Source organism: Ailuropoda melanoleuca, chromosome 2 (genome assembly GCF_002007445.2).
Source record: "Ailuropoda melanoleuca isolate Jingjing chromosome 2, ASM200744v2, whole genome shotgun sequence".
NCBI lineage: Eukaryota > Metazoa > Chordata > Mammalia > Carnivora > Ursidae > Ailuropoda > Ailuropoda melanoleuca.
Window position 1 is genome coordinate 135,046,814 of NC_048219.1, and position 20,157 is coordinate 135,066,970.

Below are 20,157 nucleotides of genomic sequence, written 5' to 3' on the forward strand. Positions count from 1 at the left end.
GGGACAGAGGGAGAGGAAGAAGTAGACTCCCCATTTAGCAGGGAGCCCGACCTGGGGCTGGTTCCCAGTCCCTTGGGATCATGACCTGAGCCAAAGGCAGATGCTTAGCTGACTGAGCCACTCAGGCGCCCCTATTATTTCAAAATTATTTGTCTTTCTGCTCCATAAGATCTAAGCTCAAAGGCAATATAAAACTCATTCTGCTTGCCATAACTTTGGGCACAAGTTAGACATACAATAAATGTTAGTTGAATTGAAATAAATGTTGGCATTGTAATAAATTAAAGAATGCAGGTCTTTTTTTTTTTTAAGATTTTCATTTATTCATTTGAGAGAAAGAGGGCATGCATGTGAGCTGGGGAGGAGCGGAGGGGAAGAGAGAAGGAGGGGAAAGAATCTGCAGCAGACTCTGCACTGAGTGCAGAGCCTGACACTGGAGCTCAACGCTGGGCTCAACCTCACAACCGGAGATCACAACCCCAAGAGCAGGACCCGAGCAGAAACCGAGTCAGTCGCGTAACAGACTAAGCCACCCAGGCGCCCCAAGTCCCCAAGAATGCGGGTCTTTTAATGCAAATTCAAAGTTACAAACAATGAGGTGATGGGACCAATAATTTAAAAATATTTTCCTTTGTACAACTGAGGCTCAGCAACATTTAAAATATGAAGCCAATCATACTTCAATTCTTAAATAAGAATACAAGAGATCTCTATATAAAATGGACCAAAAAGTGTTAAATCTATGTAGGCATCACATTTTTAAAAAATTACTCTATCAGATGCTCAAAGAATATCAGAAATTAGTACAAAATTTTCAAAATATCTAACATAGAATCTTCTCCATTCCCCATCTTTTATGCCATTACCACGAAATACTTGAGTATTCCTTAAGTATCTGATGGCTCTACAATAGGTACTTAAGCCAAGTATACAGATTCATGCTCCCCACATCCAATATGAATTATATATTTTATCCAAAAGAGGAGAGAAATTTAAATCAAATAATTACAACAGTGATAAGGATTCATTTTATTGTGTTTTCCACATAGGTTTTTTTGATGAAAAAAATTCTTTACAAAGACAATCTAAATTGAATCAGTAACAAATAAAATCTAGCTTTTAAGTGAGTCATGTATTCTGCGTTTGAAATTCAATTTCTCAAACATTCAAGATTAGTGAATTTTGGTAAGAAGAAAGGACTAGCAGAAAGGAAAAAAACACCTTTTCAACAGACAGTACTTTATAGTTTGTTTTTTTAATTGCTTTGGGAAAACACACAGTATAGTTACTTAAGAACTATCTTTTAAGCAAGATTTAAGTGCTTTAAGTCAAGTGGGCTTCAGACTAAAAAATACTTTAAAATTTGCCAAGATATTGAAGTGTTAAAAATATTCTTATTCATTTAATTTCATGTTTAAGGAAATGTATGACAGATAAGTAAATAAAAGGCAAAAAAGTTTACTTGTATTTTTATATAATAAATTCTAGATCTATAAAAATTTCCTGGTTTGTACACAAAGGCCAATGCTTGACCTTCATTGATCCATTTCTATGTAATTTAAAAAATATGGTATCAAATCTTTCTCCCTCCCCCCAAAAAACTAGAAGAAATATTTTAAATTGTGAGTGTGTGAATGTAGCTATGCATATCTTTAAGTGTACAAAACACACAAATATCACTTTACTTAGAAAATTATTTTCATCATACTGTAAACATCTCTTCCCCTACATCTGGACATTTCAAATAGTCTTTGGTATTATTAGTTTTTGTGCTTTGAAACGGAAACTTAAAAGATTTCTGTAGCAGGGCTACATAGATATTTCAAGATATAAATAAGAAAAATGCACTTGGAATAAGTTACAATTAGCTGCTTTTGCATAATTTTCAAAAACTACAGTGTATGCCTAGTCACAGTTTTATGAGAAAGAATATCTCCTTTTTCAACTCCTTAATTTTAAGGAACACTTAATCATTTTGGCTAAAAATCCATTTTTGGAGTGGATCTGATGGATTGCATGACACCAAGCTTGGATGCTCTCCATTTGCTGAAAGGCACATTTTTAAGAATGGATTATATAGAAGTTGATCCTAGAATAAAAGGAAACACAACAGAAATTAAATTTCAAGGCTCATGGTTAACTGATATCGGGAAAACTACATTATGGTCTCATCAAAGCTAAAGGGGACTCACACACCAAATGTACACAGTTCTTATCTTTCAGTCTTTCTCAGATCAAACTTGTCTGATAAAATCTTGTTGGTTTCTGGTGTAAACAATACCATTTATGCCACTACTGTTTAATTCACGGAGGTATTATATAAATAAAGAGATGTATAAAGAGTAAGGTCTGAATCAAGTTTTCAAATAAGAACCATTCCATTGGTATATTCATAAGTGACAAACTCTTTAAAAAAGTATAAGTAATAAAAATCAGTCCTCTACTGTTCCAGTAGGGCACAAAACATTTTTTAGGTAAGAATTGCTATGTTCCAGCGAAGCCTTAACACGTATATTTAAAAACAGAAAAGGTCTTTTATGTATTCTCTCAATCCTAAATTCATTTAAAAAAAGTACTAAAACAGGAGAAATGAATCACTGTAGGTGAGAAAAAGGTAATGATTTTTTTTCTCCCTACCATGATAAAAAAAAAATGTGACTCTTGCCAGAAGCACTGTAAGAAACTCTAAAAAGACAAATATGAGCAACTATTATTAATAATTCACAAAAGTGTTGATCTATATAAATCAGGCTTTCATTAAGCAACTAGTTTCTAAGAGTATTTAATTCATAGATACATTATCTCATCAAATCGGTAGATGTACACAAGAACAAAGTTAGCAAAGACAGAGAAATTCTGATGGATAACAATAAGATGCTATGTTTCATGCATTCTCCCAGATAAGCAATTAGAGCTAATCAAAATAATTACAGAAAGGGGTGAATTAATTGCACTGAGGTACCTTCTGGATCTCCCATATCTGTTCTCCACTGGCCACTGTCCTGTGACCTTTGTAGGCACACGCTCTCAGCTGAACAAGACCTTGAGCAGCATGAAGACATAATTCCCTCTGGATGTTATGCCGAATTTCATGTTGAGCCGAGTATTCAAAATACTGTGAAAAGAAGAATGCTATTACTGACCTGTATCCTCACCCTGTATCCTCAGCTGCAAAATAATGGTCCAATAATTATAATTTTAAAAATCAGCAATTCACTGAATAATGAAGTCACTCAACAAAATAATACAATAAAAATAGGTATTAGAAATATAAGCTGAGCTTTTATGACAGAAGATGCTGTAACTCTCTTCCAGCCTGTCAGCAGCAGGTAGTTATGTAAGAAGGTACTGTCTTCCTCCCATTCAGAAATGGAAAGTTATCAGGTGGAATGGAAGTTAGCTAGGACATGTACGCCACAGAAAAGGACCTGGAAACTTCTAGCAAGAGGCACAGTAACTGCCTCTTCCTCTCCACAAGTGTTCCTTCTCTCTTATTTATCTCGATTCGTGGCATTTTTGTTCACACTAGGAATCGTAAATGAGGTAATCTCCATGTCTCAGTTTCCCTGCCTGTAAAATGGGTAATTTAATCGTTTTCTTACCCCAGAGGGTTATGAGGATAAAAGGGCTAATAGATATAAAAGACTCAGAACAATAACTGGTACATGATAAGCTGTTAATTCATCTTAGGTGTTATTACTAGGACACTCACACCCCTTAACTAGTACATGAACTCTTCCTTTTTCAATCTTACATCGCCCCCTGCCTGAACTGTACACCATGCTCTTTCCACACAATTTAACCAATGTAGAATACATGCATCCACAAGTCTAAGACTCCTTTACTGTGCTCTGCCTGAAATATCCTTCTGGATCCTTCTCCACCTAGCTAATTCCTTTTTATCCTTGAAAAGCCAATTCAAATGTTACTTTGCTTCTTTAGTTTCCCTGAGCTTGTCCTACTGAACAAAATTACACCTTTTCAGGGTTCCTATAGTACATCAGAAATAACTTTTATAGCACTCTATTGGAATTGTGTGTGTAGCTAGCTGGCTTCCCCATAGACCAAAGTCAGGCAGCGTATCTAGTAATAACATCCATTACAAATCAAATATTCCATAATGTTGACATTCCAAAGATAAAATAAGTGAACATAATGGATTTTCAATAATGAAATAATTAGTCTTAGCACTAATATTTATTGAGCCCTTATTATGTGCTAAGCAGGGGCTGTTCTAAACCCTTTGTGTGTATTAGAGTAGGCACTCCACAAACATTGGCTGAATTAATCTTGAGTTTCCCTGGTCTTGGCCTCATGCTTAATTTAGCTCCTTCCACAAATATATCCATCATTTATATCACTCATAGTTCTTCAGATGGAGACATTGAATGAAAATGAGCGTAGATCATGAAAACAGCATTTTGTAGGAAAGTCTGTCCAGTATTTTACTTCACCCACATTATTTTTTTTAAAAAAATCATTAAAAGGCAAGTTATAAGGAATATGAAATAGTTGAAGATACTTAGGCAACCAAAAAGAATATATAATTAGCTAGCTGGGAACAACAGAGAGACGTAACCTAGAACCAGGACAAATACTCTGGAATAGGAAGGCAGAGAAGCAAAGCATTAAGTGTTGCAAAGCCATAATGACTCACACTGCACTGCACCAGTATATCGGTCAATATAATCACATTATCAAAACATTACTTTTACTTGGCATATACAAATACTGTTACAATGGAGTTTTATGTTGCACAAATATTATCTGGTCAAAACAGTACAAGGGAGCAATAAAGAAATGGTCAAGTTGTATGATATCTCAAAAACGTTTAGTACTCAAGGAACTAAAATTTGCAAAGCAATTTAAATGCAGTGCTTGACTGAAAAAAATTTAAAGGAAATAAACCAAAACTAAATCGATGGCTGTATTACAGTGCTAGAAATCAGAGTCATTTTCTTAAAATATAAACTAGGAAATACTATTCTCCTGCTCAAAACCCTCAGATGGTGTCTATCACACTGAGAATTAAATCCAAGTTCCTAGGGGAGGCCTGCAAAGCCTTCTATGACCTGGCCTCTTACCGATGTCTCTGATCTTGTCTCCCGCCTTGTCTTCCTAGAGCACTCTGCTGCAGCCACACTGGCTTTCTGACTGCTCCACTGACCTGCCACTGGCCTCTATCCTTGCACCCCTCTGCCAGGATGCTCCTCTCCTGGAACACCATTCCTCTCCAACTCCTTTAGGCCTCTGCTCCAAGGTCGCCTTCTCAAAGAGGTCTTCCTGAACCTCCGAACACAAACCTCTCTCCCGCTCTCCATGTTCATATTATCCACCTACCCTGCTTCATTTTTCTTTATGCCCAAAATTACATATTTTTTTTCCTTCTCCTTCAAGAACACAAGCTCCACAAGGTAGAGATTTTGCCTTTTTCACTACTGTCACAGTGCAAGCGACATTATAGGCTCCAAACAAATATTTATTGAAAGAATGTGAACTACTTCTTCATTCCCAAGGGAATTTTAAAAGACAGCTATAGTGTATTTATAATTTACAAATTATTTTAGAGACAAGACTATAAAAACATCTTTATGGCAATGACTAGAGAAAAACATATGAAACGACATATAAGATATTTTCAACTGTTATGATAAAATAAATGTCATGCTAGTGGAAGCCTGAGAAAAATCTGTAAATATTTATATTTAGGGATAAGATTTTAACAAGTGACAAAAAATTTCTCATTGCCCAAAAACTTAATTTTAACTAGCATAGTCCAGTGTTATTTCCAAAAGAATGTGATTATTTATATAATTATTTTTTTCTAATATATAGAAGGAAGGAAATTTTAAAATATGTATGTCTGTGTATACACACACACACATGCATATATGTAGATATATATGTATCTAGGTATATAGCCATATATGCATGTGTATATACCTGTGTGTGTGTGTGTCTCCATCCCATTTCAGAATTATACCTTAATCCTCCAGTGAGGGACCCTGTTCACTAGCTATGGCTTCTGGGTATCTGCGTCACCTATCCTCAGTAGATGGGTTCATTTGGATGAGCAGGGATTGGAACTAGATTAAGCTGAGGCTAATGACTAGGAAGAAACATGGAAGAGGACAGACCAGGAGATAGAAAGAGGAGACTCTTTCTTCTTAAAACTGACATCACCAAAGTTCCATCCTGTTAAAATAGGAACATCACATTTAATAGTGCAAAAATCCTCCACATACACCTTGGATTCTCTATTAAAATACCTGCAATTCACAGAAAGTAGACATATCGGCTCTTCTCCTTTGTACCCCCCTCTTCATACTCTTCTCATCCTGTTCTCATTCCCACCAGCCACCTCACTTGACTCCTGTGCACTTTCCAGAAAATGTTTTCAAATGACCTCTTTCCAAGGAAAATGTATGGGCACTCAGTCTAATTCATGCAGATGCCCTCCTTCATACTCTTGAAGCACTCTGAATGCTTTATCCCAGACCCTATCTTGAGGCACTTTGAATGCTTTATCCCAGACCCCGTCTTGCTGACTGTAACCACTGGCTTTGAAATGTAGATTTCCTGAAGGAGTTGGGATCTAAATTGCTTGAACCCAGCAGAAAATCCATCTGGCATGCAGGGGTCACTCAGTAAATTTGTTGAACGAACAAATGAGAGAGTCCAACCTTCCCAGGAGTTCTTAACTTGTAAAAGGCAAGGCAAGGAAGCTAAATACTAGAAATGATATTTTCATAAGCTCTGTACCCATAGTAGGCCAAATAGTGACATTAACATTTGAGTCTTGATTGTTTGAAACAGTCAAAGAGTGGTAACAAGCAGATACATCATCAGTGAAGGATAATCAAGAACAACATATTGAAAAAATACTGTGACCCGCAAAGATAACTCCTAATACTGCTCTTTTGGTATTAACACTTAATATAATTTGCTATTGAATGCAGTTAAGTAAGTACAGCCTTTATGTATAATTTTGCAAAATCACCTTGCCAGTAGTCCTCCACCATCAAAGATCCACATAGAAGGTCCCGTTTTTTAATTTCAAACGGCTTTATTCTATTATTTTCTCATTTGCCTTTCTATTGAGTGGGTGAGCCACTTCAAAGGGTCTTCAGAGCCAGAATGAGAGTCAATATCAAGTACTCAGCAACTTTAATATTAATTGCCAAACTTAACCTAAAACATTTTAAACAGCCGTTTTACTTGAATACAAAGCTGGTCTGGGACTTCTGACAACCTACTTGTGTTTGTGTCAGTCCAGAAGAGAGGACTTTTAATGCAGGGCTCACCTGGTTTCCCCCGAGTCCATGACACGTGTACAAAATTAACGGTTTGCCTCCTTGATTATTTTCTCCAACATCCAGACACAGAGGCTGACCAACGCTTTTAATCTAAAGGAAAATTGTCAAGTTATAAAAAAAAAATTTAATCTATGTGGTTGATATTTTTTTTCAATTAACTACAGGAAGCAGTATTAATAAGTAGTAATGTAAAATCTCAAAAGCCATAAACCAGAAAGTATTCCAGCAATTTTCCCCGAACCACGTAAATGTTTGTGGCGAGACATATACCAAGTAAAAAGGAACAGAAAAATACTCACATATCCAGATATAACAGGATTAAGGTCTGGCACATATGCTTCTGGATAAATAGTGTTCAGATACCATGTAAAATTTTTACATTGAAGGCGGTGCTTTATTTCGAATCTTTTTGAAAGATCACCAAATGATTTCTGGAGAAAGATGAGAAGTAGAAAGAATGCTTAATCAAAACAGCACTGATAAAGGAATTCAAATGCTATGATTTGTATTTATATTTGGGTCTTAAAAAGAATTCTGGGCCAAAACGCAAGATGCAATTTAACTGCATTCACCTTTTATTCTGGCAACAAGTACGCCCCCCTGCTTGTTTCTGCCTTGAAAGAGAATCAAGTTACCACTGTGGATGCGGACATATTGCTATTTTATTCTTTCTTTGTGCTACCAAACCTCCCTTACTGGGGCAAAGATCTCTAGAGAAACGGTAGTGGGAGAATCCAAAATTGATCCTAATTTTACACCCAAAAATGATCTGTGAAGTGAGGTGTGAGGAAGCAGGTATAAACAGTTGCCGGGGCACCTGGGTGGCTCAGACAGTTAAGCATGACTCTTGATTTTAGCTCACGTTATCTCAGGGTCGCGGGATCAAGCTCCACCTTGGGCTCTGCACTGATTGAAGCTGGCAGAGAAAATATTTACCTTAACTGAAATGATAAGCATAAGTATTTAAACTTTCTATATATTTTATATATATTCTCCCTCTCCCTCTCGCTCCCCCCCCCGCACTCTCTCTCTTTTTCAAAAAAATTAAAGAAAGAAAGAAAGAAAATAAAGAGTTGCTAATACAATGTAATTTATATCTCTTCTCTAGTCAAGACTACAAAAGACAACACAATCAGGCGTATTTTTTTTTTTCTAGTTTTAAGGGTGTTACTTACTCCTTAACAAAAACAATGTATTAGTAGGAAAAGGCAAGTTTTTAATCAATTGCATTTTATTTCCCTTTATTTTAAAAAGACAAAGAAAAACTTTTTTGAAGAACACTATTAAACTGAAAAGGTATTTGGTCTATAGGCAAAATTTTAAAGAAAAATTATATTTGGTACCTAGATAAATAAAAAGTTTAAACACTCAAGCTTACCATTTCATTTTTTTTTTTAAAGATTTTATTTATTTATTTATTTGACAGAGATAGCGACAGCCAGCGAGAGAGGGAACACAAGCAGGGGGAGTGGGAGAGGAAGAAGCAGGCTCATAGCGGAGGAGCCTGATGTTGGGGCTCGATCCCATAACGCCGGGATCACGCCCTGAGCCGAAGGCAGACGCTTAACCGCTGTGTCACCCAGGCGCCCCAAGCTTACCATTTCAATTAAGGTAAATATTTTCTCTGCCAACATCACTGTCTTGAATCCAGGGGTTTTAGCAAAAAGTGAAAAGCTCTAAAGGACTTCTGGCTAACTTATGCATTTTATCCTAAGATCTGTTGGCCCTGTGGTAAAAAGAAGGGTTTACTGGCTCGCTTGCCCCTTTGTGGGTGACAAGGGAGCAGAAGCTGCAGTTAGCAGCCCCCTGCCTGCTTAGCCAAGTCCCCATGTGCAGGACACAGTCTGCCCAATTTGTCCTGGTGACCTAAGATAAAAAGAGAGCGATCGAATCCAGTACCGCTCTGACTTTGCATCTTACTAACATGTTACAGGGAGACACTGGAGACCAAAGAAATGCTGGAAAGAGGTAACCAGACCTTTTGTTTTAACAGTCAGAACGTTGATGCCCTTTAATCTCAATATATACCCCCTGCAAATCAGCACTGTTTCTTACAAAGAGTTAGGTGCCATTCACTGAAGCCTACTCCTAGAATATCTAGTTCATTCAGCACAAACAATATTGAACCTGTTGGACCTCATGGCCAATGTATTAAGTGTCACAATTCGAAAGAGCTTTTATCTGTGACAGGTCAGTAACAACAGTGCCATACATTTGTGAACACGTACTTTTTTTTTTTTTTAAGATTTTTATTTATTTATTTGACAGAGAGAAAGACAGCAAACGAGGGAGGGAACACAAGCAGGAGCAGAGGGAGAGGGAGAAGCAGGGTTCCTGCCTAGCAGGGAGCCTGATGCAGGGCTTGATCCCAGGACCCTGGGATCATGACCTGAGCCAAAGGCAAACGCTTAACGACTGAGCCATCCAGGAGCCCCCGTACTTCTTTATTTCATAACTACTCTGGGAGATAGGCAAGTATTTCACCTCTCAAGCCCAGGAAGCAGGGAGAAGGTTGGCTGAACACACACCCCACATTGGGCCAACCTCTCAACTACCCTATGAAGTGTCATCCCATTCTACAGTCTCAAAGGGGCTTTGCCAAGGTAACCCGTCCAGCAAGGAATGGAACCAGAACCTGAGATAAAAAAAAGCCTTGGGGCGCCTGGGTGGCTCAGATGGTTAAGTGTCTGCCTTTGGCTCAGGTCATGATCTCAGGGATCCGGATGCAAGCCCTGCATCAGGCTCCCTGCTCAGCGGGGAGTCTGCTTCTCCCTCTGCCTCTCCCCTTTGCTCATGCTCTTTCTCTGTCTCTCAAATAAATAAATAAAATATTTTTTAAAAAATTAAAAAAAAAAAGACTTGATATTCCTGGTTTATTTTCCTGCCACATTCTGACACTGTCTCCATCCCCAGTTCAAAATGCCACTTAGCACCTCTCTTTAGGTGTTAATTGTATCACCCAAAACCAGTTAAAAATGGTTCCACTTAATCTTACTTTGAGGAAAATCCTGAACCAAGGCAGTTACAAAAACTAAACATCTTCCGTATTTAAAGAGTAACATCAAGTGGAATGCCTAATTTTTTTAAAAAACTAGATTTGATTTTTCCTTAAAAAGAGGAAAAACTGGCATCAATAAATTATATATTTTGAGTTAAAAAAACCAACTTCAAAAATTATTTTTTACAATTTTTTGTCCTTGAACTGACTCAAATAAGTAAAAGAATATGCGAATTTGGTGTGGATTCTTATCGTAATTTAACTATTTAGCTCTAACTTACTTGTTTAACAATTTTTGCTGCATCTGTGTTTCTCCTATAAAATATTTCCTTGTATTCATCCATCCAGACTTCTGCAAGGCGAACTTGGTTGCGAGCAATCACCTGAGTGCCTTTTGGAAAGGTATGAGGGCTTTTGCTGCGAAAAACATGTCCAACAACAGAGCAAGGCATAATCTCCAACTGCCCACCACATTGCCATACCTGATAATTAATGATATTTGTTTAATTTACAGTATATTTAAAAAATCAAAGTGTTGCTTTTAAGTTCATCTTTAAGATACTAATAAAAACAAAATATAGAAAAGAAATTTATTATAACCACAAATAGTCTCTGTCCCCTGTCAGTTCAACTTAAATTCTTAAATATAAAAAACAATTTAATGGAATACTATAAAAACTAAAGAACAAAGGCATATTTTCAGAAAGTAATTTAATAAAATAGTGATTTCAGATCTTTCATAAAAACAAAGCCCCACATTTCTTTTTTTTGCAAACAATTATGCAAGCTCTCTAATATACACCAAAGACCAAAGGCTCCTTCGCATTTGACTTCTATCTTCCCATACAAGTTACATGGCCACTTCACTTGAACCAAAGATTCTCTCTTCTATGGCAGGAACTAGCAGTCTTGGAGTAAGACAGACTCTATTTACCCCCTGTATATTCAATTTTGTAATTAAGAAAACAATTCCAGATAATACCCAAGTATAATCTCGTGAAGTAGTTGGTCACTATAAAAAAAAACCTCATACCTATTTAGAGATAGAGGGTCAAAAAACTAATTTGCATTAACTCTAAATAAAATGGAAAATTATTAAATCAATACCTACTCACTTAAACATCTTGGCAATCAGTTCTGCCATAAATAGTCACTAAGCAAAAAATCTAAAATGAAGACATGTGTAATAGTCTGTGCTAGTATTAGGGCAAGAGGTCATAGTCTCTCTTTTTTTTTAAACAAATGAGAAAACTCAGTGGTATTTTTAATTCAACAGATTGTGCCTGATATCTAACATGTGTTCGGGGTTGGGAATACTTCAATGAATAAAAAAAGACCCCTCCCTTGAGCAGTTCAAATTTGGCTAAGATCATCACTGCCATTATGTGATGGAGCCAGAGCTAAAACTTAAATCTTCTAACTCCTCGTTCAGTTCTTTTCCCACTACATTCCAGTCTAAAAGATGAAAAGTGAATGACAGAGTCATTGCAGAAAATGAACTCATGAAATCAAATAAGTATATGTGGAGATCATCCAAAGTTTTTGCTTTGTTTCTCATATTAACTTCTAATACGCATAAGAAAAAAAAGCTCATTTAATGCAAAGAGTTAATGTCTTTTTAAAATTATACATAAATGTTTTTCCATTCTGACTCCCTTGATAATCAACTCATTTCCTGAAGCACTAGATTGAATTATATTTATCTTGGCTGGAATTCAGTAGCTACAAGTGCATTAATTGGTGCTATTGGCGGGACACAGGCAAACGTTTAACTAGTTCCTCTTGTTACATTGGCAGCAAGAGTAAATATATTAAGTTACATTTTAAAAGAAATACCTTTATTCTAAAATTTCTAGCAATTAAATTTTAGAAAGCACAAAAAGTAAAGACTGCATACATCTATGATAACCTGTATCAATTAGAATAAAATGTGTATTTTACTGTTTAATATGTACTATATTTATAAACTTACTCTGAAAGACATTTCTATATTTTCACCTCCCCAGATTTCCATCTCTTCATCATAAGTTCCAATATATTCAAAATATTCTTTTGATATGGAAAAAAGGCCTCCTGCAAAAGTGGGTGTTCTGAAAAATAATCCATCGTCAAACTTTGTTATAAAAATTAAATAAGAAAAAAGAACTTATTTAAAGAGCAACTGAATCAAATCCCCAAACAAATTAAAGGAGATCACAATTTCAAAGGTTTTACATAGATTAATAAAAACTAAGAATGTTACCTTCAGAGTCAAGTTTCGCAGGGGCAAAGGGAAGTAGTTTAAATACCCTGTCCCAGCAGAACGAAATTATGAAGTGTCTTCTAACCAAGCCTGAAGACTCTGAAGTAATGATTACGAGGAAGACAAAAAAACCTCACTTCTACCTCCGACTCGGTACTATCATGCGTAAGTAAGTATATACATAAATGGCTTTCCTTTCCCTACAGAGAATGTGTGTGTTCTTTATTTCATGAGTGAGAATTACCTTGGAGGCAAAAACTGTAAAAAGCAAAGAGTGTGTATGTATTTAAATAACTGAACTGTATGTAAGACTTTGAGAGCAATCATCTTACTTAATTGGGTAGGTTTCATCTTTCCTTCTTTGCCTCTCATGATCAGGCAGTGATTCCCAGCCGAATGAAAGACTCCAGTCAAAGTTTCCACGGTTGTGATTACTTCCATAAGGAGAAGGTTTGTTGAATTCAAACGTGTTTAGATCTATGGATGCAATATCCGGACTCACCACGGCCGTGTAGTTCTCAGCTATTCTGGCCAACAAAGGCTCTAACCAGCCATAGAAACACTCACCTAGAAGGAACATAATTCTAATCAATCCAATGAAAACACTGAGGGCTTTCTCTTTTGTTTTTTGGAGACAGTTTAGAGAAATGAGTAAGAGTCAACTGTGTTTTGAATATTTAACATTGAGGAGATTTCTTCAAGGTTTCTTATGGGGAGATGAGGGTAGAGTGAAGGGTAAGGCAAGATTCAGCATAGTTAGGAAAGTTTATTGACAGAAGATGATTTTTTTTTTAACCTTAGTGAGGAAGTAAAATGACACTGGAGTATTTAACTTTCAGATGATATGTTTCCCTCTGAAACAGGCTATGAGTCAAAGGTAACTTTTTTTTAAAATTTATTTATTTGAGAGAAAGGCAGAGAGAGTGAGAGAGAGAGAGAACATGAGCAGGGTGAGGGGCAGAGGGAGAAGCAGACTCCCTGCTGAGCAGGGAGCCCGATGCAGGACTCGATCCCAGGACTCTGGGATCATGACCCGAGCCGAAGGCAGACGCTCGACAGACTGAGCCACCCAGGCACCCCCCAAAGGTAACTTTTTGCTGATCCATGACACCTAACCCCAGAAGTGTTCTGATTTCCTTAAACTTGTCTCCCTGAATAAGGTGTAGTAATCAAAATCCTCATTTCTCTGACTGCGTCTTAGAAGAAAGTAAGTCAAGGAATCAGAATATTTTGATTTCAGCAGTTGGAGAACAACTGCCCCAGCCCTACTGGAAAGTGGGGGCAAAGGAATGCGATAAAAAAGTCTGGGCCTGGCCAGGCTCACCTAACACACAGAATTCGGGAGATTCAGTCCTACCCAGGTCTCCCCATCAGGCAGAGTTTGGCAGTTATTAGGAGGACCACTTGGCATCAAGGAGATCCATCGGATATATTCGCCTGAGAGGAAGAATGCCCATTCTTACATAATTGTAATTTTGGACCAGGAGAGGAAATATTGGAGAATGAACCATTTCCTGTTTAAAACACCTCTCTTGGATTACCTTCAGACCTCTCTTCATTTAAGAGCCAGGTATAAAGAGAGCACTAGATATGATAGCTCTAAAGAGACTCAAGCAAATCCAAAAGCCCTCTGTAACAACACGTGTATAACCAAAACCATTTGCCAGGTTAAGCATAATCTAAGGGCCAGCCAATTCAATTCAAAACTAAATACTCATACAAAGAGTATAACCCACCAAATTTACAGCTGACGGACTAAGCGACATTTTAGTAATCCTTAACATGCCCTTTAAACACGGACTCTAAAAATGCTAAATGTTCTATGCTACACACTTTATTTAAAATCATTGACACTGGAGAACAAAACCATTACAAATGAAAGGGGGAAAAAAGTAGCAATAAAACAAACAAAAATTGACAATATTCATAGAAAAAAATGCCAGAAAAAATTGGAAGGGGGTACCACAAGAACAGTGTGCAAATCTTTGAAAAAAGAACTCAAATACAAAAATTGAAAGTATCAGGACCAGGACAAAGTTTAAAGATAGAATTGATTGCACTTAAAGCTTTGACTCATTTTAAACTGTAAGAATCAACAATAATAAGGAAAAACACTTTTTTTTTTTTGACAGAAAGAGCATCTGAAAAAAAGCCCAGGCAAGGATAACTTGCTGGGGAAGTTGGTCACTGAAGGATACTGGAGCTGAGGAGCCTAAAACACAGAGAAGGTAAGAACTCCATATAAGTTAAAGGAAGTTCCTACCCAAAGCTGTAATCTGCTTCGGCTGTCATTGCTATAATCACCAGTTGAAAATGATGTTAAAGAAAATACAATTAGTCATTTAAAGAAAAGGTTTCTTCACTTTTTAAATTAGAGGGAAGCAGAGGGAAAATGTTACAACTATGTCTATACATGTATACTTACAGTGAGCATCTAAAAATGTGAGCGTTTCAGCTGTTGCAACTGTTGCTCCGAGCAACCTTGCAGTGATCAGACCTTTTCTCTCTCTTTGTCTGACTATTTTTACTATAGAAAATTGTTTTATATATTCTTCTAGTTTATCATGTAAGTACTCTGTAAGAAAAAAATATCGATTAATTCCTCCTAAGTTTATATTCTTATATAACATACTAAAGCTAATAAAGAAACCACAGAGCAATGATATCTCCACATTTGTCATCTTAACAGCTGCACACATTCTTCCATTAAGATGAAAATTGTATCTTTAGCTCTTTAATGAAAAAAATAGCTATATATGCAAATCTTAACTTGTAAACTACTATAATACAAAACGTTATAACACAGACTTATTCTGTACATGCAATATCAATAAATATATTTGGGGGAAAGCAGAGACTTCAAATGGAGTAGACCACAGGATTAAAAAGACTCATTTAGGGGTCTAAGAATATTAGCTAAGGGAATGAGGGAAACTGAATTTGGCCAAAAACATATTTGACACTTTTTAAAATTGGGATTTAAATCTGGAAATTTAAAGTAAAATGACAAGTATCAAAAGGATTCTCTGATACTTAGGTAGTGATCAAAATAATTTAAAATCAAAACATTGAGGAAAATGGCAAATAGGAAAGTCCAAGCCTATAGCAGTTTGGAAATATTTTTACAAAGAGTCAGCATAAAATTTTTGAAAGTTCTAGAGTCCCCTGACACACAACATTTTTTCTAGTAAAAATATGACAGAAGAAAGGAGCATGTAAGTGAGGAATGAAGCTAAAAACAGGCTAACTCTGATTAATGGGAATATAATTTAAGATATTCAACATTCCAATTTGGATGAGAGACATGATAAGAGTTAAAACAGTAGGTAAAAGAAAACACATTAATCATGTCAGTGAGGTGTTGCTCATATCTTGAAACAACTTCTTAAGTCTGCTTTTTCACTATTAAATTCATGAGTCTTTTTTGAGTATATAATATAGCTCCTCAGGTGGCCTTCTTAGGCCCATAGCACAGCCTTAAAAAGATCTGGGAATGCTGAGAACATCAATAAATGTGCTAGGGTAGATGTTTGCTTCTGCCAGATATCAGAAGCAAGTACAGATGACTTTATCTGTGATTATATATGGTTTTATTTTGTTCTATTCTCCAGTGGTACAGATAAATGAGTTGCTTATTCAAAGCTTAAACATTCATAAAGGAGGTGAGAGTCCAGGAACAACTTCTGTGGAAAATAAATCTAAACATTGTTCCCACAGAGTAATAGGCTAACTTTTTAATACCTTCTAAGTACCTCAGAATTAATTCTCTGAAAGATAAGCAGGATTGCAATTTGTCTTAAAATATAAATAATGGATATTCCTGCTTTCACCATAGACTTGACTTGTAAAATAGAAACTTATATAAAAACTTTTCGAACGCCTTATGGGGATTGATTTTTTCTTTTCTTTTTTTTCTTTTTTTTAATGGAGTCACTACATATTCCTTCAGTAAACTGTCCCACTGTTTGATCCGTTAAAGAATTTTTTATTTACCCACAACTTTTGAACTTCCTGTAAATTTTTATTTGGCCCCTAAATTCAGTCCCCATTTGTACCCATCTCTTTGTGAGGTTAAGAGCACATAACTGTGAAATCAGATTGCCTGGGTTTATCTATTTATAGCACCAATTACTTTTAGCTGCGTGACTTTAGGTAAGTTATTTTATTTTACCTGTATCTCAATTTATATCTAAGATGGGGATAATAACATGCGCTCAGCATTGCTGGGAGGATAAAACAAAAGATTGCTAAACAAATAAAGCATTTAAGACAGGGCTCCTCACATGGCCTACGCTCTGAAAATGTTGATTATCTTTAGTTTTACTATCATTGGGACTTACCTATCTCTTCACTTGATTATCCTCATATTTTTGCTGCTTTTCCCTAAACCAAGTGAAATCAGGGACTATAGTTTCTACCTCACACACTCCTTTACAGTGACTAGAGACACATTTTTCACAGTGGGTACTCATTAGATAGACCATTTATTCAATAAGACAAATTAATTACATTAGCATACAAAGATATCCCTCACCAAGAAAACTGTTGCAAATTTATTATTAATTGTTATAAGGAATTATAAAAATATCCAGACCCTTTGACCAAGCAGTTTAACTTACCCAAAGATACAATTCAAATGGAGGACAATATCAAACACAAGGATATTCATTACAGTGGGATATATACTAACACTGTGGAGTGAATGAAGGTGAATGGTTAAATAAAATGCATCTAGTCCACCACGGTCATCAAAAATAAAGTTCTGAAGGTAAAAGAAATGAGCTAATAATATTATATGAAAATGTCGGATTTCAAAATCAATTTCTGACATGGATATAATTAGATAAACATTATAAGTTTATTTAGACTGATGAAGAGAGAAGTAGAAAAATTAAAATGAAATAGGAAGATTATAATTGGATATCAATTTCCTTTATTTTTTAAAATAGATTTTATTTATTTGAGAGAGAGAGAGAGAGCGCACGAGCAGGGGGAGGGGCAGTGGGAGAAGCAGACTCCACATTGAACTGGGAGCCGGATGTGGGACTCTTCCCAGGACCCTGGGACCATGACCAGACCTGAAGGCAGAGGCTTAGCCAACTGAGCCACCCAGGGCCCCCACTTTTCTGATTTTCTTAAGTCTTTTAATTTTATTTGTACAATAATAGAAGTCACCTTTAACTGAAGGCTCACTACAAGTAGCCTTACTGTGGCCCTAATTTCTCACTGCTTGAAAAAAATGAAAAATCATCTAAGAAGAAAGCTCACAAAACCAAAGCAGGAATTTCTTTTTTTTTTTTTTTACACAACAAAACCTATGAGAGACATGCAGAACTTAATCAAATGTCACTTAAAACTCTATGGACTTCAGACAAAGTAGAAAGAATCAGAAAAAATTCAGATCATTTTAAGCAGTAAATAAATTAGTTGATTATAATTAAGTGGTGATATGACCTGGGAAAGAGGACTGGAAATTCAAGTCAGAGATCTGTATGCAGATCCCCTAGATCCCCTAAGGAGGGGACTCGAATTCTAAAACTTGCCCATTTAGTGAATAGGTTTCACATCCACGTTAAAAATCTCTGGTGATAAGCAACCTTATTGCACCTAGATGTTAATGTAACTTCAAAAAATAATCTCAGTTCACTCATGATATTTTGAAATTATAGAAATATTTAGGATTGTGTGTAGAAATAATTAAATAAGCCAGGTTAATAATTTTGTGCTTTATTCACATATTATCATTTCTTAAGTCTGGATAAATCTTGTTATTGATGACATGTCACTTAATAAGCAGTATCTTTTTTTTTCTTTTTTCATAGTACATAAAGTAATGGTTTATCTTAAAATAGGTGTTGCTTTGAATTTTGATGAAAGAGTGTTACTATCCATATTTCATAGATGAAGAAACATCTAGTTAGTATTAGAGTTGGAATCTGACCTTGAAGAATTTGGATCCAAACTCAACTCATTCAGGAATAAATTTTGTGATCATTGAAATAATCTGTATCTGATTGGTATTTAAATACTCGTAATGTTTGAAAATTTAACAACTTAGGGTATTTGTCTGATTAGCCTTGTGATTCCAATTTAAAATGTATAATTTAGTAACTGACAATTGACTTGTAATTTTAAGTATAAATGCATTAAAGACTTTAGCTAACTTTGTAAACAATACTGGAATATTTAGTAGCCAAAATAAAACAGAATGTAGTGATTCTGCAATGATTTTTAACTATTCATTTATATTATTAATTAATGTATTATTTATATTAACTTATCTAATCGTCAAAAGAACCCTAGGAGTTATGCGCTACTTACGTATTTCCTCAATTTTAAGCTGCCCAATTGGATACTTATAATCAATGGCATCGTTGTTTAATTGGCTGCGGGGGGGTTTTATTCAAGTGGAAATAACCTAACGATGCATTATACAATAAATTTGATGAAATATGGCATTTTCCCCATTTTACAGAGAAAGAAACTGAGGCACAGAGGGATTAAGGAATTTGCCCTAGTTACACAGCTGGTTAGAACCAGAGTGGGATTCAAACCAAGGCAGCCTGAGTCAAGGCTCAAGTTTGTATTCTTAACCATTATGCCTTACAATAAAAGTCTTACATTGAGGACTTCAAAGTTATGAATCATGGCACTTCATACATTTCTGAACTCTAAAATATTTAGACATGGACACCCTTAGAGTCTACTTTCATCCATCATACCTACCATTCAAGGTATTATATTCAAGTTCCGAGGTGGCATACAGAGAGTACAATATAATAAAATAGACTTTGGACAACATCACATGGATTTACATGGGAAACAATCTAATTTGCATGTGCTTTCTTACCATCCACACTAGCATCATCCACCAAAATGATTTCCTTCAGCAGTATGGCGGGGGAAGAATAAAGCACACTGTGGACAGTTCTAAGCAGCGTGGACCAGGCTTCATTATGAAAAACTATTATGACACTGGTGGTAGGCAGGGGAGGACAGCGCTTAAATTTTTGTTCAATACATCTAGAAGAAGTCAAAGAAGTGGAAGAACAATTATGAATTTTATTACTTTATTTCACAGCTATGTCATTACTAAAAGTATCATTATTTAACCTTTATCACCATAGGAACAATAGTGGACAATTTTTTTCTATGTAAGTAGATCTTAATGCTATGTAAATATAAATAAATCACAACAAATTTTTTTTACACAGAGATCACGTCCACTGATACAGATAACACAACAAGCATTAAAATATGCTATTGCAAGTTTTCTCAATAATATAGTTCTAAAACACAAATAACATGTTAAAAAGTGAAAAAAACCTACAAGTGAGACAGCCTGTAAAAATGACAAATACTTGTAATTGTTCAAATAATAACCAAGTTTTTCTCCTTCCTTCTAGAAATCATCCATTTTTCTTATTACTTGGCAATTTTTTAAACAGTGCAACTTTATTAAATGAATATTTATCTTTGCAGAGATTCTTATTTTCCTAAGTATGTAATACTTTTCAAGTTTTTAAAATCAATTTAATCTATACTTGAACCAAAAGGGGAAAAATGGCTTACCATAAAATCTGTTTTTTATGATGCTCATG

At 35.6% G+C, this 20,157-nt stretch overlaps 1 protein-coding gene across 2 annotated transcripts in view; it reads right to left on the reverse strand.

Moving 5' to 3' along the window:
- Positions 1–312: 312 nt before the first annotated feature.
- GALNT3 (polypeptide N-acetylgalactosaminyltransferase 3) overlaps positions 313–20,157 on the reverse strand; it is a 65,117-nt gene continuing 45,272 nt past the window's right edge. For both annotated transcript variants that reach the window (XM_002926929.4, XM_034654670.1), the window contains 9 exons: positions 19,407–19,579; positions 14,982–15,131; positions 12,889–13,123; positions 12,287–12,404; positions 10,596–10,796; positions 7,616–7,747; positions 7,305–7,406; positions 2,963–3,115; positions 313–2,089 (listed from right to left, as the gene is read on the reverse strand). In XM_002926929.4, the coding sequence (XP_002926975.2) occupies positions 1,967–2,089; positions 2,963–3,115; positions 7,305–7,406; positions 7,616–7,747; positions 10,596–10,796; positions 12,287–12,404; positions 12,889–13,123; positions 14,982–15,131; positions 19,407–19,579 (1,387 nt within the window). In that variant the 3' untranslated portion in view covers positions 313–1,966. The remainder of the gene's footprint in view (positions 2,090–2,962; positions 3,116–7,304; positions 7,407–7,615; positions 7,748–10,595; positions 10,797–12,286; positions 12,405–12,888; positions 13,124–14,981; positions 15,132–19,406; positions 19,580–20,157) is intronic.